At 41.9% G+C, this 24,331-nt stretch overlaps 1 protein-coding gene across 15 annotated transcripts in view; it reads left to right on the forward strand.

Moving 5' to 3' along the window:
- RIMS1 (regulating synaptic membrane exocytosis 1) overlaps positions 1 to 24,331 on the forward strand; it is a 1,643,460-nt gene that overhangs the window by 1,141,794 nt on the left and 477,335 nt on the right. For 6 of the 15 annotated variants that reach the window (XM_069606227.1, XM_069606228.1, XM_069606229.1 and 3 more), the window contains 2 exons: positions 9,367 to 9,444; positions 10,493 to 10,582. In XM_069606227.1, coding sequence (XP_069462328.1) covers positions 9,367 to 9,444; positions 10,493 to 10,582 — 168 coding nt within the window. Of the gene's footprint in view, positions 1 to 9,366; positions 9,445 to 9,995; positions 10,044 to 10,492; positions 10,583 to 24,331 lie in introns of all 15 variants that reach the window. The other 9 variants (XM_069606239.1, XM_069606242.1, XM_069606243.1 and 6 more) reach the window with 2 other exon arrangements.

Consider the following 24,331-nt stretch of genomic DNA (forward strand, 5'->3'; position numbering starts at 1 on the left):
GCTAACTACTCCCCATCTCTATCACCCTCTTTCTTGGGAAACTCTTGGAGACGCTAGTCTTTCCCCAACTGACCCAGCATACTAAGCTTGTTGGTTGCCAAAACACGACCATCAATCTGGATTCCGAGCATACAGATGCACGGAAACTGCTCTCCTGAACATCTGTAAAGAACTGCTTACATCTCTTGATTCTAACTCTCCTGCTATTCTCATTCTACTTGATCTCTCCTCTGCATTTCACAAGGTCAACTAGTCCATCCCTATAAAATGGCTCCACAAAACCCTAGGTATTGTGGAGCCGTTGTGGCATCCCCCAGAGCTCCAATCTTTCTCCCTGTCTCTTTAACATCTATCTTGCCCCGCTTGCACACCTAATTTCCATCTACTCCCCTTACTTCCAGTGTTATGCAGATGTCACACAATTCTTCTTCAAACTTCCCTCTGATTCTCTTCTTACTTCCGCCATCATTCCTGAATGCCTGTCTGCCATCCAGTCCTGGTGTGCCTCCAATTATCTCTGCCTCAATGCCAGGAAAACTGAGATCCTTCCCATTGGGACTCCTGCTCCCTCCTTCTTCCCCTCCCTCTTCCCCTTACTCTGGCCACCCTCTATGGAGTTTCCCCCTTCTACTTCCTCTGAAGCCAAAAACCTTGGAGTCATCTTCGACTCCTCTCTTTCCTTCCTCCCTCACATCCAGGACCTTGCCAAGAAGGCCCACTTTCAACTCTACCTCCTCAAAGAAATCCTTCCTTACCTCACTTTTCTCCAGAAGCTTAATGTCTCTAGACCTCTGGTAATATCTTGGCTTGAGTACTGCAATAGCCTCTTCCTTAATCTACCCTCTTCCTCTCTAGGTTCCCTCCAGCTAATCCCAAATAGGGCCGCAAGACTTATCCTTGGCCTCAACCCAAGGGACTGCATCGCCCCAGCCCTAAAAACTCTCCACTGGCTCCCGGCTGCTGTAAGGATCAAATTCAAATCCCTCTGCATCATCCATAAGGGTTTCTGGGGCTGGGAACCACACTGTCTACAACTGGCTCTCACTAAATACATTTCCTCCAGATCTTTACCTTCCTCCGGCACCAACTCTCTGCATGCCTGGTGATTCACTAAACAGCAAGCTAGTGGAAAATCTCTTTCCTCTGCTGGCTCCCTCCTATTGAACAGCCTCTCCCTTCCTCTTAGTCTTGAGTCGGATCTGCACAAAATCCCCCGACAAGTGTTTCAATATTCGTCGTTATCAAGGCACGTCGAAACACATGTCGGCTGACATCATGTATGATTAAAGATATTGATATATCTTTCACTCAAATTGCATATGGACTCTGAATTTTGATTTTCTGAATTTTATATCAGGGCACGAGCGCGAAGTGCCTGTTACACTATAACTATACATTCACTGTTTGTAGGTGCTAATGGGTGCACCGACACTGTGACATTGGCGACACAGCTCAGCCCCCTTTGTAATACATCTAAGTGGACATAGCATACAATCTTAGGCCCCATACCCATACTTGAATCCTGTTTTCTCCACAAATTCCGGAAGCTCCTCAAGACTTTCCTTTTCACCTCCTCTTTTCCCCCTCCGTCCTTTGCTAAACCCCACAGTCGCTGAGATTGGTGACGAGGGCCCTTACGTGAGCACATATCTGCGAGGATGTTATTACATTGGCTCCCTATCTCTGGCCACATTCACTTTAAAACAGCTACCCTAGTGCATAAATGTCTGAATGGAAAGGCTCTGGCTTACTTGAAGACCTGCATCACTCAATATGCACCCACACACTTCCTTTGTTGCGTTAATCTAGGAACGATTAACAAGCACATGTTCAAAAGGGATGGAGGCCCAGGTAGGGCTTTCCCTACACGGGCTGGGCAGGTATGGAACTCCCTTCCAAGCACTCTCCATCTGGAAAAAAATAACATTCCAGACATCATTGAAAACTTTTCATTTAAATAAACGTTTGGCCTTCGGACCGGGGTGATGTAGTCACTTAAATTTGAATCACTACAACATGTCCTGTCTTCTTTGTTTATCTGTTGTGTTCCTGTTTTGCCCAGATGCATGCAGATCCCCAGCACAGTACAAATAATTAAATAAATAAATAAAATATGCCCACCTGAGTCCTGGCCTTCCACCCCCAATCTCCTTCAGCCTCCACCCACTCCCAGTACTTGTCTTAGGCTCCCACAAGCCTGTGCTATCACAGTCCTGCACTTATTTATTGGCAGTTGACCATTCTCACCAAGCTATCTCTGCCAGTCACTTAACAGTTTGCAACTTACTCCTCAGCACTTCCCTCCTTGTTACTCCTAGCATGCACCTACACCATCCCTCTCTCTGCACTTGCACGCTCTGAATGCTCACGAGGCCTCGTAGGTCTGCCTCTCTCTTTCATTGTTATATTTGCCTTTCATTCCTATGTTCCCTCTCTATTGCCCTGTGGGCGCTTTGAAACACAATTTACTTGATATATAAGCGCCTTACAAATGAACAATAAATACAATAAATACATAAACAAATCAGGGTCTTAGATCCAGGGGAAGTAGATACACCTGCTGCTGTTCCCTTCATAAAAAGGGAGGTTGCAGAAGAGAGGAAGACTGGGTGAACTCCTGCCGAGGAGAAGGCAACGCAAACCTGGACAGACTGGGAGGAGCGTTGGAGGGCTGTAAGCCCTGCAAGGGGAAAAATGGCACCACAGCCCCTCTCAACTCCTTGAGAAAACTGGAATGCCAAACCATAGGGCCTTTCACCACCAACCCTTGGGGAAAGATAACTTGAATTTCCAGGCCCTCTGGGTGAATGCCTATGGGAGAGGCCTACTATGAGTCACCAAATACAATACCTAGGAGAGAGGCCTGTTATGAAGGATGTAACCTGAGGCCTCTGAGAGGCATACTAAGAGTGCTGTAACCCAAGGCCTATGAGAGAGGCTTGGGAGACGAATTGTGATGCCAATGGCTAGAAGACACCTATAATGAATTCAAAAATCTAAGCTCAAAGAGGGCCTGTGATAATGCTTGAGCGAATCAAAGGTCAAGTCTGTTTTTCTATAGTAGAGTAGTGATAGACTGAAAACTAGGTTTGTGAACTGTTTCCTTTGGCCACACCTTGGAATTTTGTTATAAGCTTAGGATAGCCACGAGGCTAAATGCTCATAAATGTTAGGATTGAGACTTTTCTGTTGGCCGTAGCGTTTTGACATTTACTTTGTAGCATAGGGTGTCCCAGGAGGGGTCGGGACTTGTAAAAATTAGGCATTTGAGTTGATATACTGGAGATTCAGAACCTGAGAACCACTTATTTTGTACAGTCATTGTGACACTGCTGTATATACATGTCCCTCTTTAGTTTTAGAGTGTACCCTATTTCCCTTAGGTCAGTGGTCTGCAACCTTTGGCTTTCCAGTTGTTTAGACCACACCTATCATCAACACCACCCAGCATAGTCAATGGTGAGGGATCATTGAAGTCATAGTCCAAAACGTCCGGAGAGGCTCAGGTTGATGACTCCAGCTTTAGGCTGTTGTCCAACACTGCTACTAATTAATCCAGTACCAAATAAAGGCCTGTTACACGATACTCTGGTTGTGATATTTATCATTGCCTTGAGTTCCCCGCAAGGGTACCCCAAAAACTGTAAACTCACAGAAAACGCAACCATTAGGTGGCAAAATGTCTTTCCTAACATCGAAGCCATCCTTCTAATCTGGAGAACATACTGATTATTACAATAACAAAAGATTTTAGTGAGGACAATCTGAAACTTGTGGCAGCTTAGATAGTCTTCATCTGAAAGTAGCAATGAATGAAAATGTGAATTCTAGCTTAGCAACCTGAATGAACAATACAATGTAAATTCAAACAACATGAGAAAGCAAGTAGAAATGAGTTACATTGATGCCACTCTAACAAACACAATTAATTGTAATTTCTCCTAGATATGAAGATGATATCAACAAGCTATTGAAAGTGTGGAAAGAGAATGGATCAGCTTCTTATAGCACCAATGGTGTTTACATTTCAAGCTAGGGTGTTAAGCATTTGCTCAGTCAAATGATGGGCTGTGATGGGACATCTATGAAATCCCGGAAAGCATCAGGTGTTATGTGGCATGAAATATTCACCTGCTGGACAACATTCAAGTAACAGGTTCTTCGCCACAAGGGCAGCCCTGTGACTGGGCCTTGCAAGACCATCCTTTAGGCAAGAGCCACAGGGTTCTACAAAGAGTCCTCCTTCCCCAACCAATGTTTAATATGCTGTATTCCTTTTCTCAGAGGAATAGAATGACAGGTTCCTGTTCTTGAATGTGGTTCCCCACAAGACAGTATTTTACGGGGGTCCCAAAAGACAATGCAGTCACATCATTTGTAATGAACTGCAGTGGCTTAGCCAAAGGGGAATGAATACTCTACTGATATTAATCCAGCAGTTGCTCTCAAGAAAAGGACGCATCAGCGTCAGAAAGTGGTACTTTCTTTCCCCAGCAAATATATTTTGTAAGAATGCAATAATGGAATGGAACAAGATGCTGAAGTTTCTTACTTTCACTGATGGTGCAGGAATCACTGAACCTGTGACCATTAGAAGTGAGTAGTATCAATGTCAGGATTGCCTGTGTTCATGATCCCAAAGAGAAGAGGAGCCATTCAAACAAAGGTAGTTTCTCCCCATCCAGTGATTAATATGTTTAGGCACTCAGAAATACAGTTTTGCTGATCGGGGTCTTAACCCAGACAAAAAGGTCGATCTCTGTGTCACCAGTGTACATTGGGATATGTAGCTGATGAAAAGCGATCGCCTCTACCAATGGACATAGTGAGATGCTAAGTAACAGATTGAGAGTTATAGGCTGTGGGGGACTCCTGCCTTAATGTTCTTTTCTGAGCTTATTCAGTCCCCTGGCTTTGGTCATATAGGAAGGGTCTAATTCACTTTAGGACCACACCCAGGATCCCTCTCCAATTCTCCATGTAGTTCACAGGCATCACAATTGTAAGGCTTCTAATAAGCCAGCCTAATTTAAGCTAGCATCAGATGTGTTTAGTGACTTGGCCTTTCCATTGTATGCGTATTTGTGGTGCTTTATCTCACATATTATTCCCACTCGTTATCATATTGATGTGATTGTGTTCTGCTCTGATGCATTGTTAAGAGTTCAAGGTGAAGCTCCACTTCTTCCTGAAAGTGCTGTTCAAGTTCAAGTTTATTTATAAACATATACCAAAACAAATGTTTTGTATAACACAATTAATACAATTACAACACCAATATTAAAACCAGATTAAAACCAATCGCATCTTTCATCTAATTATATTCCATACAATACAATATATTGCATGATAAAGTCAGTCTATAAAATCTAAGATTAGTACAATCCTTTTATAAAAAGCAACCATAAAATATATCAAATTTATGTCATTGCCGCTCATGAAATGTGACCATAATGCTCCATTTCGGCAGGCTCAAATTGATTGTTGTATGACTTCATATGTTTATAGCGCAGTGCATACAAACTATCTGAAACAATCAGTAGATGGTACAGAGTCTCTGTGGTGTCATCACCACACAGACAACACATTCGCTCAGCACACGGTAATCCTAATTGGGCACCTTTTGTATCAAGTGCTTCAGATATGTTAAATTTCAGTAATAGGTATAACCGGACAGTGTGCGGACTTGGATAAGCCTTGATACAGGCCGGCAGTGAACATCTATTTATGCGTTCTTGGCAATAAATGCTACTGGGAGATTTAGTGGCTACGTTAGTGAGCTGTTGTTCATGGCAAACTTTTTTCAGTACTCTTTTTAGAGTTGATTTCATAGTGAATATGCTAGTTTTGCTATGGATTAAAAATATATCCGCCCACTTAGTGTGTAACATTTTTAGTTTGTCCATGATACCAAACGAGGCTTTACCTTCAAGTCTCATGAACGCGGCTAAAGATGGTACAATAATTGTATCAGTTTCCAATCTATTTAACTTCTCAAAATGTATTACACAATGATAAGTGAATACAAATGGCATCGCCAGAAGATCAAATTCGAGGTAAAGATACTCCACACTTACATTAAAAGGTAGACGGAGCAGTTTTCGTAACAGACGAGCTTCAAAACGCTCCACCAACTTAATGAGGCTGTGGCCCCAGATGATAATAGCATACAGTAATATTGCTCTTATTTTTGCTGTATTTATGGTCAGTACTGCTGATGCTGAGTAACCACTGTTTCTGCCAACAAATATGCTCAAGGCATTAGTCGAAATCATGCATCGGGCCTGTAGAGAGACCCAGTGGGCATTCCATGTTAGACGGTCCTCAACAATGATTCCTAAATATTTATAGGAGTTGACTTGTTCCACTGTTTTCACTTTGCTCTTATCAATAATAATCTGTAGAGCGTTATCAGTGCAATAGTTTCCAAGGGCATCAAGCATTTGCTGAAGACGTGCGGGTGTATAATCTAACAAAATGAGATCAGCATATGCCAGCCATCCAATGATCACATCGTTGATCTTCACAGGATTTGCAGTGACGAGGCGGAATGCCGTTTGCATATCTGCCAAGTATAAATTGAAGAGCACTGAAGCAACCATACACCCCTGTTTTACACCACTAGATGTTGTCATGGAAGCTGATAGTTTACCCTCAGCATTTAAACGTATCCGAAAGTGCTATTAATGTAGAAGTACGTGGGATTACAGCCTCTGGTGCTTTGGGAAGTCCACCTGGTGTTACAAGTGAACTTTCCTTTACTGCTGTGATATTGGTCGAATTTCTAGTGGATCAGAAAAGACTGAGCATATGAAGCAATGTTTTACTATCAAGGTTAAATGGCTGCAATGATGACACTGTAAACTAGAGGGAAATGAGAAGGCCTGCAACCGGATGCAGAATCAGACTAATACGTAATGCTCAATATTACACAATGCTTAAACCTTGCACCATTCTTCCAACATGATGAAATTATGGCACTTTGAAAAAGATGCATTTGTTCCCCCCAAAAGTTCCCAATCAAAAGCTTGCTTAAGAACGCGTTGAAAATGGAGTATTCGGTTAGTATGTGGGCTGTTTTCTTGCAGCCCAGTTAATGTACTCTTATACACATTACACTGTTTTCGTAGTTCAAAACACAGCATATGTTAATATTGTGTGCATTTGACATGCAGAGTGGTATTAATTCGTGTTATGTTATGTTATGTTGCTAGGTTCTGAACCATAGACCACTGCCAATTGCATGATCTCAAGATGCTCTGCTAGATCTGAAAGGCTGGGTGCTGGGTTAAGCTTAGTGGGGAAAGAGGGAAGATAGCTTTGAGGTGGTCTTGATTCATGTAGACAAACGTTCCCTGATGTCTGTTTCTAGATGTTCGAGAACATAGAAGCATATTTGCCCCAAAAGGAGCCTTGTGCCCCGTGATGTTAGGATGCATTGTCCATGATTGTGATCTATAAGTTGATTGTAGAGGTGTTCTAGTTTTGATGTCTGTTGGAAGGGCAATTCAATTGGTGTTTGTCAGTGGCTTAGTGGTTATGTGTGTATTGCATTTGAGTATGTTGGTTGATAATGATATTGCAGAGAGGTTAGTGAGGTGAAAGTCCTGGACAATCCTTCTGGTAAGACCATGTTGATGTCTTGGAAGGCGACGTCTCAGTAGTGGTGCCCTTTGAGTAAGGTTCTTGTGTAGGTTGGTATCTCTCGCAATGACATCATGCAGTGCCGGGTCCTGGCTGAGAGTGGAAAATGGAGAGGAGTTGAAGACATAGGGAGCATACAGGAAAGGGTATGAAGTAGACAGTGGGTGAGAACAGTTGCTAAGGAGAATTTAGAGTAGGAATTCTAGGGAGGTCAGAGTCCTAGGAACAGCTCACAATGCTACAAGACTATGGTGTGATATCTAGGAGCCTTACAAATTGCATTGGGCATCAGGTAGCAAAATTATGGAAAGGAACTAATTCCATTGGGTTCCAGGGGATGAAATCCTAGTTGGATGACAAGGAGCCAAACACCCCAGAGGGGCAGATTACAGTGGGATGCTCAGGCACAACTTGCGAGTGAGGCAGATGTACAATAGGACGCACAGGAGCACAATTGCAGTGGGACAATGGGGAGAAAAATCCCAGTGGGCAGAATCACAGTGGTACACCTGTGGAGCAGCACTATAAAATAAGATAGAAAGAATGGTGAGCAGATTAGTAAAGGAGGGTAACAATGAAGCCTTTATAGCAGATACAACCTGGTCGAGCAAGGTAAGGACCTGAAAGGCATAACAAAACTTTAGAAGTCATAGTAAAGCGTCAAAGGGTCTAACAAAACAAACCAGTTTGTCCCAGCACCTCCTCCTGCACCCTCCACTAGCCTCTGCCGACAACTCTGATTTTACTATTTTACTTCCTCGCTTTACCACTGTCAAGCATTGTCACTCTGAGGCTGTAATGTCTTTGTGCATTATGTTTGAGCTTATATGTTCGGTGGGCTCGTCTTTACATGGGTAGGTACTAAGGTAAACGTCCAACAAAGCTGTATTGCATGCACACTGTTTTTGTTCACACATGCATGTCTTCTGTTCCACCCAAAAAAACAATTAATGAAAGCACTTTGTGATAGAACAAAATCTGAGCTCCTTCCACAATGTGGTTACTTCATCATTAATGATGGCCATTTGTATCAAATGTGGGTTTACTAACACCATTTACTGTCATTTAACTTTGGGTTACATCCAGCTTCACAGCCTGTCCGCCATTCAGTTTCCTTAAAGGTGATTCAATGCTATATAGTTCAGTGGATGTGAACGTGAAATTCAATTGAATCATCAATATTAAAGATACATGCATTTTGAACTGATATTTTGCACACGCTATCACAGATTTCTCAAAGTTTCATACTGTGGTGCATTTCTCATTTACATGTTAGTTTACCAATAACGCAATACAGTTTATAACCATAATGGCAAGAATGACAATTGCCGGAGATAAACTGAAGTAATGTCTCAGAATTGGTTTATATATGTGCTTTCCAGCTGATGCATTTAGTGAAGTATTCTTAAGAAAAATAAAATGTAATTTTCCCGCCAGACCTGCTCTTTCGTCCTGACCGTCTATGCATCTTGTGGCATTAGTTGAACAAAATGCAGGGTACACTTCCAAATATAACTTGGATTAATTATAGTATTCTGGTCCCTATGCAAAAGCATAATCATCTGGTGCCCTGCGTGCAGCTGTGGTATAAAGGCCAGCTGTAACAATCTGTCATGTAGTTCCACATTTAGTGCAATTTCTTTTATCTCTGTCTCCTATATGGATTTGCTCAACACTTTTGCATTTTTCATTTGTTTTGTTTTGTGTTCGGCCAAAAACAAGAGAGTCTGTTAGGCACAGTAAAACATTACCACCCAAGATGCCTTTGCTTCAGAATGGTTCTCATTGGAATATTTACAGGTATGGACTGTGTTCTGGAGTTATATTTCACGTGTGCCAATGTTGTATTTGGGTTGTGCTGTGTGAGTTGCATTGTGTATGTATATTTTCCTGCCAAGATTTGTATGTTTTCTTCCCAAATTCTGCTAATGTATTTTGGGAGGAAGTGGAACATCACTCCATCCACTTTACATCTTTGAGTCATCAAACGACGCAAACCTGCTTAAAAATGCACTGTTGTTTAGTGACATGAATGGACACACAGAAAACCATTGCAGAGAATTTGGATTTTACGCTGAAATTTACTGCCCTTGAAGAAAACATTCATAACTTTAAAATGATTTGCTTTAAACCATGTGGTTTGATTGGATTTCGTGAATTATGTGTAGCCAATTGCCCTTATTTGATGTCAGCAGTGCTTTCATGCGTTATCTTTTTTTCTGTGTGCTATCTCTGTATGCCTGCCATTTATATTGTTTTTCTTTGAACAATTTTAATTTGGAAAGCTCATCTCTGACTGCATGCGCTAAGACCAAATCAGTGATTAGACAGGATATTTCGCTCCTCTGCAGTTGTCTTAATCCACGAGCACTGAGGTTTACAGACGGAATCTGTGCTGGGTAAGAGCAAATGGCAGTAGCTCTGCCGGGTAAAGTATCACACGTGGTTGCTGATATGCAGTAGCTTCATTGTGGATTATGTTTAGCTCAATGGTAACCCGTTTGTTTGTGCAGGTGTTAGTTTACTTGTTTGTTTTTAGGCTTTAATATGGCATCCCCAGCTCTGGTGTCTACTACAAGGTGCGACAGCTTCAGCATTCAATGCATTATTCTTTTTTGTGTGCTAAAGTTGGAACACAATATGTTTCATTTTTTTAATTTTTCGGAATAAGCCATTGCCATCCAGTCAACCCCTTTTGCATCCATATTAATTGAAACCATGACAATTCTACATTTTATGCAAAGAAAACATTTCCTTATGATTTTATATCTAACATTGTATCCTTTTCTTTGTTTTCCTTTCCTTTCTTATTTATCTTCTTCCATTGGATGCAATGCACTGGCACTAGTGAACTGCAGCCCTCCCTTGACAGGGCTAGGAGTGCTAGTACCAACTGCTTGAGACCTGACACTAGTTTGCATTCACCAGAACGAGAAAGGTATAAAACTAACATTTGTTTCATTTCTTATCATCTGTGCTGATGATTTTAACCATTTCTCTTTCGTTTTTTCATGTGAGTTGTATACATATTTGCTCATCCGCATCTGCTTCTTATATGTGTAGGTCATGGTGGACACCAGTGTGTTTTTTTTAAAGTTTTTTTTTACAAAAACTGTGTTTTGTGATAGAACTGTTTTGAAACATCTCTCTACTAGTTCAGTTTGATGTTGATGTAACGCGTCACTAAGTAACACTTCATCTGGCTGGTAATAGCTCTGTGTTCTCAATAAAATCTTGAAAAATGAAGTCTTTTCACCTGTTGTGTTTTTATGTTTTAAAATACGTTTTCCCATTATTGACCAACCTGCAAGAAAAAAGGAATGCCACAGTGCACTTTCAAAATATCTAATTTGGATTAAAAACCCCAAAGTAATTTCTCTAAACAAAATAATAGTTATAATACTGCCCATAAACAAAAATATTTTATTCCATAGCATTGGTTCACTTGTTCACTTTATTGTACAAGTGTCAGGAGCCGTGCAAAAGTATTTAAAGCTGCTAATTGCATGTTCTGTTTTCAAATAAAGAGAATGAGATGTTTTGAATACTGAGACTTTTCATGAGTTCTTGTTCTCTTGTTGTCCCCTGCACCTGTCTTGTAAAAGGCCAGGCCTGACACAGTGGAAGCTGCCACAGGGAGAGCGCATCTGGCAGCACATCCCTTTGAGATTAAGGGATTTACTATGGGGTGTGACTTCATTTTGAATGGGATGCCCACCAAGCTCACATTTTGCACGTGTGGTTTGCAGTTTTCTTTGTCGGACTAAGCATACATGTTTTTTACTGACTTTCATTGCCGCATTTAGTGCCTTATTACAGGTATGGAGGTAAAGGTAAAAAATAAGCAATATTTTAAATACCTCTTCGTTTTAAGAAGAAATATACTTTATTTCGGTTTTCACCATTAACAGACAAATAGAATAAAACACATTTGACAGACATTAAAAACAGAGCTTGGTGATAGACAGCCACGACATACGTTCCCTCAGAGGCAAAATGTTCAATCGCACCATTGCAATGATGCGCCTTTGCACTGGTGAGAGAATAACGCTCAAGGAGAAATTCTCATCAAAGGTGCGACGTGCCTTGCTCAGGTACCTCAACCTATGTCATTTCTCCATACTTTTAATTGCAAGTTCAAAATTTCTCTTTCTTATGATGTTGATGCTTTGTCATCAAGCCATCCCTCAGTTCATCAAAGGCAATTCCCATTGTTTTACACATACTGGAGCAGGTCTTATACCAAGGGAAAGTGGCATACAGCTCCGCCTTTGCTATTTCCTCCCTCACGTTGGCAATGTTGGGGTGCGTCGGACGGATGGAATGCAGCTTGCGGAAAAATTCTAAAAATTCCTCGTTTAATAAACGCACCTAATGACAAGTTGGTCTGCATGGGCTATGGGCATGGGCTACATAAGAAGGCATGCATGGGATAGAGATGAGATATTTAAACACAATGCTGTACTTTTTATGTGTCCTTGCCACAGATATTCCATGCGATCCCAACATGTAATTAAATAGTATTTAGAAATATTATGTATTTAAAATGCCACTCTTTTACTGTTAACAAAATACTTGTAATGAGGCCCTATGGACTAGCACAGAAGCATAAGTACCTGGAGGAAACTTTAAGTCTTATGTGAGCCTAGGCATAAACTGGCTGTTCATGCTACCCTGGGGTAGGGTGCACACAGATAGGCTGTTGGATAACCTATACATACTTATTTATTTATTAATAATGTGTTACAGTTTATATTTAAACTTTACACATACTGATAAATTCTATAAGATCAAAGATAAATACAATATAAAATATAAAACTAAAAAGAAAGCTGCAGAAGAGAAAAAAGAAAAGAGTAGAGAAGAGAAAAGAAGAAGAAAAAAGAAAAATAAAATAAATTAAAATTAAAATAAAAATAAAATAATAATAACAATAAAAAAAAATTACATATTACATGTTGCATATTAATTCTGACTAACTAAAAAGATTTAAGTTACCATTATGCTCATCTTAGTTTAAAACTTATTGCACTTGCTATTCTTCTGATCATTAGACATTGATAACGATTGCACATACTGAGGTACATAGGATAAAAGATCATAGACCTCTACAGAAGTCAATGTCATAGTGTTTAACAGGTTCATACAAAGATATTCAGAGTTCTTTCAATTTCCAACCATACTCTAAAGGTGGCAATCTGCAGCTGCATACTTTGAGTGTTTGTGAGGCGTTGCCAAAAAGCAACTTCCCCTATGAACTCCGTATCATGGACAAAGTTGCCAAAGTTTACTAAGTAAATGTCCATCATATTTACACAACTAGTTAGTACATGATTAGCTGTTTCTTTGCATCCTTTATCCTTACAGAGTCTACAATATCTCTCTGTGGAAGATAAGCCATTATATTTGCTTTTGTTAGTCAACAGCGGCAGATTATCAACCCTCAGTAAGAGTAAAAATCGCCTGAGTCTACTAGAGGGACTGAGGGTTAAATACGGCTGCATTTGTTTGAATGAGTAGAGCATGTAATGAATACATTTGTATTTTGGAAGCTTGTCGAGATGTGCGTAGTTTTCTAGCCAATCCCAAAGGTCGATTTTTTTTGGATAGAGCTTTTTTTTGAGGATCAGTAAGCTTCTCTCCACTCATGGTCCAGCATATTGTCCTCAGGAAGGCTTCAGTCTCCTTTTTCAGGTGGCATTTGGTGGTTTCCTTTGTAATTTCCATGCCAAATTCTTTTAATAACCGAGACTCTGGTTGGTTAGACATCTTTAAATACAGTTCTGCTCTCCTTTTCAGGACAATGGACCTTAGCGAGGAAACCCCAACTTCCAATCTTAGCAGTGCCATTGGGATAGATTGAGGGAGACCTAGGATTCTTCTCCAGAACTTCCCCTCTATCACTTTCAGCCAGCTTAAGTCCATTTGCAGCAGCGCTTCCAGCCCGTAAACGATCATAGGAGTTAATACCTGGGTATAGATTTGACGGATTCCACATAGTGACATTCCACAGTTCTGTCTTGCAAATTGGCTGATCAACGACGTTACTTGAGCTGCCCGATGTTTTCTCATTTGGATGCAAGTGTTATAACCCAGCCTGGCATCTATTTCGACCCCAAGATATTTGTATTGCTGGGTATATTTAATTTCTGTTTCATGTAGTGTTAGTCTGGGTCGTGCAATCTTCTTGTTTGAAAAAACCATCACCTGAGTTTTCTCCTGATTGATAATTAGGTCATTGTTTGCAGCATATTCCCATAGCTTCAGAGCGGACCTCCGTAAACCGCTAAATGTATGATCCATAATTATCAAATCATCTGCATACGCTAATACTGCGCAGTGGATAGTGCCGACTACAGGAGAACAGTTATGTTCACTTAAGATGACACCTGGTAGATCATATGTAAACAGATTGTACAGAAATGGGGCCGTCACGCATCCCTGCTTGACGCCACAGTTCTGTGGAATCCTAGCTGTCAAATCCCCCTGAGTACTAAGTCTGCAAGCCACTGTATTGTCCTCATTCAATAATTTTAAGTAATACAGAAGGATCTCGGGGCAGCCCAATAGTTCGAGTTTTGCCAACAGTTTTTCTCGGCGGACCGAGTCAAAGGCTGCTTTCCTTTCCTCATGGCTTTTGAGCGCAAAGTGTCCAAGATGATGATATTGTGGATTGTTGAATAGCCTCTCCGGAAGCCACTCTGAAATGTATTGAATATTTCAGTTTTGGTCGCCCATTCTTCTAATTTCTCCAGTAAAAGTGATGCAAAGAGTTTCCCTGTGCAGTCTAGCATTGAAAGTAGTCTAAAATTACAGGGATCTTTCTTGTCACCTTTCTTGAAGATTGGTATTAAGTAGGCATGTTGCCATGATTTAGGAATTCTTCCAACCGCCAATACTTTGCCAAATAATATGCTTGCAAATTTAGCCCAGAATTCCGGCTGGCTCCTCATCACAGCGTTTGAGAGGCCATTAGGCCCAGGAGCCCTAGATGACTTAAGCTTTTTAATTTTACAGATTAGGTGTTCACTTGTTATGCTGAAAGGGACGGATCTTGGTGTCACTTTTTCTACTAGCTTACCCACCTCATTGTTGGGGATATTGCGGCACATAAGAAAGTCTGTCCATTTATTTGCACTTATCGGGTTAATCAGATCCCTACTACCGCTACCCCTTGCTTGGCCCAGTAAAGACCATATGCTTCTCGAATTTTTGGAGCATATGGTTTGAACCATAGACTGCCATCGCTTAAGTTTTTGCTCGAGTCTTTTGGCTTTCATCCATGCTCTATATTTATTTTTTAGAGTTCTGCATACATCATGGTAGTCTCCAAAGGATTTGTTGGTACATTTAGCTTGTCGGATTTCTGCTCTTAACCTGCGTTTAGCATCTCTTATGCTTTTGTCGTATATTACTGACGTTTTATCATCTGTCGCTATTTGGTTTACAGCAGATGTCGCATGTATAGAGGAAAATGTGGTGGCCCAATGTTCCATCTCATTTATGGACATGTTTTGGAGCTGGGACAGTATGTTATCATCCGCAGTTTGCACCGATCTTCCAGCCGCGTTTATGTTTTTATCAGACCAGCATATTCGGGTGCCCGAGTGGTTAGTTGACATATCACCCAGGGGTTTAGTATGTATGGCTGGCGTGCCAATATTGCACTTTAACACCAGGGTAGAATGATCACTCCAATCGTTTGAGGTGATCTTCAAATCTCTTACTTTCAGGGCCATCTGAGGGCTCACAAATATATAGTCCAGGGTACTTTTTGCTTTCCCACTATACCAGGTGTAATTTCCTGGGTTGTCGCTTGGAGTTCTGCCATTAATCATCTCCATTTCCCATTCATTGAAAAAGGTCTGCCAAGAGGCACCAATAGGATCTTTGATTTTGTGTTTCATATTATTTATTGGATTCATAAAGGGATTATTCGTAGTACCAGCTGCGCCTGCCATATGACAGTTAAAGTCCCCAGCAATAATTACCGATTTATTAGTCGGAACAAACACCCAAGCCGCTAGTAATTCATGAATTGCTTCTTGAAGGGGTTCAACTCCATTTCCATAAGGTGGACTATTTAGATTAATGATGAGCATATTTTCTTTGCATCCATCACTTATGCTCTCCATTTCCACTGCAATCACTTTATCGCTGGATAGTGTCTCCAGCTGTCTAGATTTAACCGTGTTTCTAATACCTATAATCAGTCCTCCATAAGGTCTCCCTCTCCTTCCTTTCATCGCCAGCGACTGGTAGATGAATAGCCATTAAGTATTATAGATGCCCTCAACCAGGTCTCTTGCAGGCATATACATATATTTTCGGTTAGGAGCTGAAGAGAACCTGTCGAGGCGAATAAATGCTTGAATCCTCTGCAGTTCCATGATACTAGTGAGGGGGTTCAATTTGAGTTCACCACCTTCGGTAATGCTGATGCTAGCCAGGTTAGCACATTCTGGATATCAGCTATCGCTACCTGATCCCTTTTCAATTTAGGCAGTCCTTCGGTAGCTTCTTTTACCACTGAGGGGGTTTTACGTGGCCACTTAGGATCCTCCTGGTCTGGATCGGCATCCACTTCAATCTCGACATCTCGAAGGCTTTCTTTGTAATTGCGTATCAATTGAGCGGAGGAGATAAACTTACAATGAATGGCGGAGACATTGGCATTGACAACTTGCAGAGGCTCAACAAATTCAAAGTCATCTGATCTTAGTACCCGCAGTTGTGGGACTGCATGAAATCTAGTCATTAACTCAGATCTGGAAAGCCAGCTGTTCTCGCTTTGCTGGTACAGATTTTTAATGAGGCATATCCTGTTCTCTTTAGGAGGAACCTCCTTGTTCTTAGGGTTGACCACAGGTTCCATTCTGCTTTGATCTCTGTCGAATGGTATGTTGCCTTCATCACCAGTTACATAAGACTCCTCAGGCTGCTCAGTATCAGCTATATTAACAGACACAGGTGTGGTTCCACCTTCTATTTCATAGTCCCCATCATCATCTGACAGTACCCAGCTTGTTAACTAGCCTGCTTGCTTCTTCTTACGTCTACCCCCGCCTGTGATTGGTTTCCTCGGTTTTTTATTGTTCTTCCCTGATGTCTCAATCTCCAATACAGGAGGTATCACCTCACAAACCTTCTTTCTCGTTGCTGCTCTTTTGGCTAGTCTCCGCTGTTTACGGGAATGAAATACTTCAAATGTGTTAACTGCATTAGGGGACTTTTCCAGGTTTTCCACTGTCTCGGTTGCCGCTGGATTTGGAACCAAACTCTCCCTTGAAGGTCTGACAGTAGTTGTTTCTGCAGCAGGGTTTTGTGTATGCAAGCTTAATGTGGTTTCCAATATGCGTCCACACATTTTTAGCAGGATCTTGAGTGCAAATTGTACAGAGGCAACCGACGATTGTAATTCAGCCAAGTCTGTGGGGCTGGAAGATGTGATACTTCTTACGTCCACCTCTCTAAGTTCCAGCTCAGAGTCGTTGTGGATTTTTAGATTTGGTGTTGTTGACAACCTCACTGAGTCAGCTCTCGGGGGTTGAGTAGCTTCCTCTATTTGATCTCTCGGAGCCGGTTGTAATACTTTAATCTCTGCAGGTGTCATCGATCTTTGCATGGAGAAGCATAACTCCAGTAGAGAGTTGTTATCAATATCTCCATAGTTCTCTTGATCCTGCAGGTCAATATCGTTCGCCACCCCCTCATCCATGGTGGTAGAATTGTTTTCGGGTGTGGATTCACTGTAAAAAAATCTGTTATTGCACCTTTAATAACTGGTCCTTGCTTTGTTTGCTTCTCGTTGTCCATTGCTCTCTCGCCGTTCGTTGGACTACTCCTTATTTTCTGCTGACGCAGATTATAGCGTGCTTGGAGCTTCTTGCGTGAGGGCATAGGGTTATTCTACTCTAAATCGTTATCAATATGTAGGACTGAGCTGTCTGGTATTATTCCTCTAAAGACTCTATAGGCTCAGCTATATAACGATAGCTTCAGGGTCGCAGTAGATGCACTTGCCTTTCAGTGCTCACTGTCTCAAACGTTCAGACCCGGGTCTCTGAGGTGTCCCTGGGACTCTCAGCTTGAAGGGAAAGAGACTAGTGCTTGTTGTGTACCGCTGTGAATCCGACAATTAAAAGGGCCCTCATCAGTGACTTTACAGCCCTACTTAGTCACATAGGTGTCCCCAGCCTGGCTCGCCAGGATCTCAATAGGTGTCACAGCTATACTGGCATATAACACAGTGCCAGCGAACGCCTTAATCTGAGTGTTGCAGTGCAGTTGTAAAGAGGATCCGCCACGGGGCCGGCCACAAAGCGAGCAACTTAGCACAGAGATGCCACGATACCTGCGTGATTGTACTTGCGTGATTGTCGACCGTGTCCAGATCACACGCCCACCCTGGAGTCTGATACCTGGGGCGCTACCTCATTCGCTCGCCTCCAGAAAGCTCAAACACTCCGGGCACCACGCTCGCTCGATCCGCAGCTACAGCCGTCTGGCGATGCAAGGGCTGAGCCGCGTCACACCAGCCCGCCGTGGCACAGCAGCTCCCTCGCGGCACACGGCTCCCTCTCACTCTCAGCTCCGTCACCGGCTCTCGGCTCTCGAGCGTCAGGATGTCAAGCCGCACCTCTCCAGCATACCTACGCTAACGTAAGGGTCACGCTAAGGCCGCTTCCGACTTCCGTTACCATCATTTTGAACTTTACCAAGGCTGCATCCCCTGATCTAACCCCCCTGCCCACATTACACAAACCCACCCCAAAAATCTGAGACAAGAAATAGGCTGTATTTAGGCTTAATATTATCTGTTTATAAAAACAGGAAATCAAAACCAGAGGTAGTCCCCTGACTGTATTCTCTGGAAATCACAAACAATGTCGTCTATTTTACAGCTAACTTATTTTACAAAAAAGTACCCTGCTTGTAAAAATCTTTCTAATTTATAAAACACACAAACATTATTTATTATAAGGAATTAGGTGTAAGACGCGGACGCAGGGGTGTCATGGTGGTTGGCAAACACTTTTATTAACTGAAGTAAAAAGGGGGATTGGAGAAAATCCTATCCCACCCTAACTCTAAGATGAGTTTCCTTGTTTCAACAAAAATAAATGGTGTCTGTTTCAGAATGTTGAAAGTAAAGTGCTCCATCATGTGTCCAAATCCTAACCTGACCCTTACATGCTAAACTCAATATATAGTGAAAATGGAAATGTCTCTCAGCTGACCACTCGCAGTTCTTTTCCAAAGGACCAAAATAAAGTTCCAAAGAAAGGTGCTGAAAACACAACAAATTTCCACAAGTCTCAGGGGCAACAGGGGTTCCTTCTCCTGAGTTTCGTCACATTTCGCAAAGTTCACACTCTCAAGGGGTTTGAATCTCCCCTTGACCTTTACCAGATTTTTACAATTCACAATCTCAAGGGGTTTGATTATTCCCTTAAGTTTCCCCAGACTTCCAGAAGGTCAAGAAGCAGCTCTACGTCCCTTGACAGCACCAGGGGGAACTAATGGACATGATTACCTGGTCACAATAAGTCCCAATTCCAGATCACGGGTGATTGATTCCCTTCCCCTGGATTCCACACACTCCAGGAAATTCCACAAGTGTGAGGGTGAGTCCCAAATCCTCCTCTGACAATCTGGTACACTCTCATATTATGCTTTCAATGATTTGGATCAAAAAAATTGGGTGTGGGTCCACAACTCACAATCCTTCTGCCTGGTATACTCTCCTGCCAGCGTTTTCTTGTATAGTTTACACTCTCAAGGGTTATGACTCTTCCGTTGAGTCTTCCCATATTTTCACTGCGTCGAGAAGCAACTCCACAGCTTGTAGCCTCTTGACAGCACCAGGGGGTTGATTTCCTGGTCACAATATATCCCAATTCCAGTTCTAGAGGGATTTACTCCCTTCCCCTGGATTCCACACACCCCAGAAAAAGTAAACAAGAGTGAGAGTGAGTCCCAGGCCCACCTCTGTCAGTTTGGTACACTCTCCTATTATATTTTCAATTATTTACTTATATGTATTTGGGTGCGGGGTCGCAGACTCGCAATCCTATGCTTGGTATACTCTCCTGCCAAGGATTTCTATCAATGAACAAACTTTCCTTCTTTCTCAACGTTAAACAGGTCCAAGATTATTTCATACATTGATCCGTTATCATCTGCCTTTGTTTCTCTCAACAAATGTCTCAGCGTCCCAGCTCCAATTTTCGGGTACACCAAGTTCCGACTATTCTGTTCTAATGGTATGCGATACATGCCACGAAGCGCACCAGCGTCCCAACTTCCTTCTATGGTGTCACCAGCATCACTCAGCAGCTTCAACATCCTTTGCGTTCCCCGGTTCTCCGTTATCTGACAGATGTCTCATTGGCGAACCTCCCGGTTCAGAGCTTTTTTTGACTTGGCCCAAGGAGCTTCCTCATTCCACGATGCAGCTTGCTTCCATCAGAGTAATGAGACTCCCTCTTTCCCGACGCTTATCGAATTCTGTCAACAACTAGAGCATGTCTCTTGCTTCTCAGCCTCTGAAATCTTCATCACTCTAGTCCTCCTCATCACAGTATTGTCAGACATTTTCAAAGAAGGACATGACAGAACTTTGCTATTAGTCATGACTGGATGTTCTTGTCTAACATTACAATATGCCATAGAGGATTGGGGAGTTACAGGAGTGTTGTCAGGCTCTAAGGGGAAAGGGGGTTACCATGTTCCACCTAGCGAGTCCAATTCACTCCCATGTGGGTTGTCTCCCCTCATGTGGTTCTCCCTCAGATAGCACCCCGCTGGTCTGGATCATGTAGCTTCTGCCTTTCCCTGGCCACATGAGGAGAGACTTTCCCTAAGGAGGCAGTGAGGCCATTGCTAAATAGATCTCATAGTGTAAATCAAATCTATATTTAAATATGTTTGTAAACAACAATATGTAGTTCACTGTCAACATTGCCGCTTGTCAGCTAGTGAGAGTTAAAGATTTTCCTAAACAAAAGGCAGTTCAACATATTTTTGTTTTTCTTGACTAATAAATAATTCAACAGATGCTCTATTCCCCAAAATCAATGCCAAATGTTGCTGTCAAAGAAAAATGGCTCAATATGCATCCAGACGTAGACCCCTTGCTTACTGTGCTCAAAGAGGCACAGCTCCACCTCACTGATGAGGCCCAACAAGGCTGAAACACGTGTATGGGGTTGCTGTTGGTACTCTTGTTCAGAAGGCAATTGCCATAGCTGTTCGGTGCTGGACTGCCCATGTGGGCGGTACAAAGACTGATATACAAATGGATATTTCCCATCTGTGAAAGGTACAGGGAGCTAAAGTGTGGCTGCGGACTCGAGTGGGTACCTTCCCAAAGATCAGGTCAATTGCCCGTGTTTGTTCTCGCAGAGAGGTGCCTATGGACTATTTTTTGTTTGTTTAAGGGCCGTAGGTTTAGTCACCCTAAGTTTCCTAGGGTCATCCAGAGGTGGACCCCTTTCTCACTTTGCTCAGAGAGGCACAGCTCCACCTCAATTGATGAGGCTCAACAAGGCTCATATAGGTGTATGTTTGTTCAGAAGGGAATTGCCATAGCATTTCGGTGCTGGACTGCCCATGTGGGCGAGACAAAGACTGATATGCAAATGGCTATTTTTTTTCCCATCTGTGAAAGGTACAGTGAGCTGAAGTGTGACTGCACACTCTCGAGTGGGTACCTTCCCAAAGAACAGGTCAATGGGCTGTGTTCATTCTCGCTGAGGGGCGCCTGTGTACTATTTTTTGTTTATATACATATAGTCAATGAAAAAACTTAGTTAAGGGGACGTTATGGTTAAGTTGCACTAATAAAAACCTATGAAATTCAATGGAAAAACATTGTTACAGGGACGTTATGGTTACAGGTAAAACCGAAAAATCTCAAAATTTGCCAATTACGTTAAGCTAAGAAACCATAACTCGCGCCACCACCGTCAACTGCTAAGACTAACAGCCAGGACATAAAAGATGACATCACAAATGTCATTGGTGACATCACTGACATCACATGTGAAATTAATGTTGATGAAAAGTCCCTACCTACAAGGTGTTGTTTTTATTATGTTGGTAACAAGATGTCAGGGGTGATTGTGTAATGTTAAACATGTAATAACTAGCTACCAATTCAAGAATTACTACACACTTGTGCTAGTACAAACAATACATATGAAGATCCACAATGCATATAAATCAGTGGCACATACAGGGAAACTAAAGTAAAGAAGAAAGAAACAGCATCATCAGAAAATGTATCTTCCTGTATACAAATGAATTGTGTGTTTGAGGCCTGCTATTGCCCCATGCATGTGCACCATGAGCTGAGACCAAACCCTAAGGAAAGTACTTTAAGAACATACAACAAGGTTAACGTTTTGATATACAGCACCTTTTGAATTTTAATATTCTGATTGTCAGTGAATAAAACCACCCGGCCTAGATTTTTCACTGAACCAAAATAAGTGAGCCAGATATGTGATGCCCTTGACTAAGTTTTTTAATTGAATTTCATAGGTTTTTATTAGTGCAACTTAACCACAACGTCCCTTTAACAAAGTTTTTTTCAGTGAATTTCATGGGTTTTTACCAGTGCATGCTATTTTCCTACCACTTACTAATATCATACTTAGCCAATAAGAAATATTTGTGTCCAATTAACAAAGTTTCACCTTAAAACTCTGCCATTTCCCACCTTGTAGCATCATTTATAACACGTCTATACACTTTTTGCAACTTTTTAAAATAATTTTGCATCCGTAGACGTCTGACTTCATCGCAGACTTTCTGGACAGGGCCACGAGACCATACGCTTGCGCGTGGCATGGTGATGTGTTCGCGAAGGCGTCTGACCTTCGTGATCGGATTTGTGCTTCGAAGACAGTCCGGAACTGCATTTTCTACTGATCTAGGAACTTTCAACTTCCAAAGTTCCCTTGCACATCTCCTAAACCTTTTTGTACTTATTATCCATTACCAATCTAGTACACAGTACATACTTGGAAGAATGTTATCAAAACTGCTATTTATATTAAAAATGGCATCAGTTATTGCATTCCCTCCTCCCCAAGAGCCACCAATACCACCATCTGAAGGACCTTCACAACAAAAAAGTGCAGTACTTTCAAAGACAATGAAGAGGACCAAGAAGATGAGGTAGAGGAAGTGCCTACTTCTAGCACCAAGATGGAATCATGGGTATGCCAGTTCTTTGCTACTGAGTGCATTTTGTAGTTAGCTCAAAATCCGCCATGTTTTATTTTTTAAAAAGTGTCAAAATGTATGTACATACAATAGTCATACAATTTAGCACCCACTTGACAAAATCCATTCAGTCTTTACACAAACATTGAAGGTTGGGTCTATAATCTTTCTCAAAACTTTTGTCCACATTCGTCAAATAGCAACAAAGTTACAAGCCATCTAAAAATGTTGAGTCCCCTCCTCTAATTTCGCCCCCTCTTGAGAAAATTCCAACAAACTTTAGAAAACCATTTATATCTAGATCCAAAATCGTTTTGCCAAATGTTGTGCAGATTCGTCAAATGACACCACATTTATATGCCTTTACAATATTTTGGGACCCCCCCTCTAATTTTGACCTTTCTTGACAGAATCCCACAAAACTTTGCGAAACCTTTCAGGATTAGTTCTAGAATAAAAATGCAAAATTACATGCAGTTTCATTGAGTGGCGCAAAAGTTATAAGCCATCCAAAAACTGCTTTTCCCCAACCCTTTAATGCAGAAATAGGTACAGATGTAACTGTCTGCGAACACCACAGGACTGCCCCAGGACATCTGGAGTTTTAGCGGACTGTCGGGGGGGTGAAACAACCTGTTTTTTGGCTTTATATGGCCCTATCCCAGCCTCATCCACCCCACATCCCCAGAGATTGTTTGTTGAGTTTGACAAGTGCAATGTTGCTTTTTTTTAATGTTTTCACTGCGCTGTCCGCGGACCCCAAAAAGTCAGCGAATCCAAGATGGCGGCGTTTCGGGAAAACTGACGCATTTCTCGTTTTCTCACCATCCAATCAGCGGCGGCCTCCCGATGTTTGTGGACCATGCAAAATGTTAGCACATTTTTCTGGCCAATCGGAGACCAGTCCGTGGACCGAACAGGGAAGTGAGTCCGCAGAACGGACATAGATATCACACATTTTTTTGCCTTACGTTTTGGTTATTTAAAAAAGAAATACTGGACGGATTTACACCAAATTAACAAAAGCACTCTTTCAGGACCAAGCTGCCGCCCCTGCTGCAAATTTGGTGAAAATCCGTCCAGCGGTTTTGGCTGGTGGCGTGATAGAAATGTTTTCCCATTATGTCTATGGGAAAAAAAGACATTTTGGGACCCCCTATAACTTTGCCCCCCCTTGACCAAACATCACCAAACTTTGTGAAACTATTCAGAATGGGCCATATACTTTTTTATGCAAAGTTTGGTGAGTATTCGTCCAGGAGGAGCAAAGTTATAAGCCACCCAAAAAGTGCTCTTCTTATCTTCCTATGGGTTTAGCAATTTAACCATAACTACATGGCCGTTACGGCAGGCCATGTAATATATATACAGATAGAGAGAGAGAGAGAGAGAGAGAGAGAGAGAGAGAGAGCCAAGTCACACATTCCACAACGCCACCTAGTTTTGCAAGGGT

Source organism: Ambystoma mexicanum, chromosome 4p (genome assembly GCF_040938575.1).
Source record: "Ambystoma mexicanum isolate Mex_15411 chromosome 4p, UKY_AmexF1_1, whole genome shotgun sequence".
Classification (NCBI taxonomy): domain Eukaryota; kingdom Metazoa; phylum Chordata; class Amphibia; order Caudata; family Ambystomatidae; genus Ambystoma; species Ambystoma mexicanum.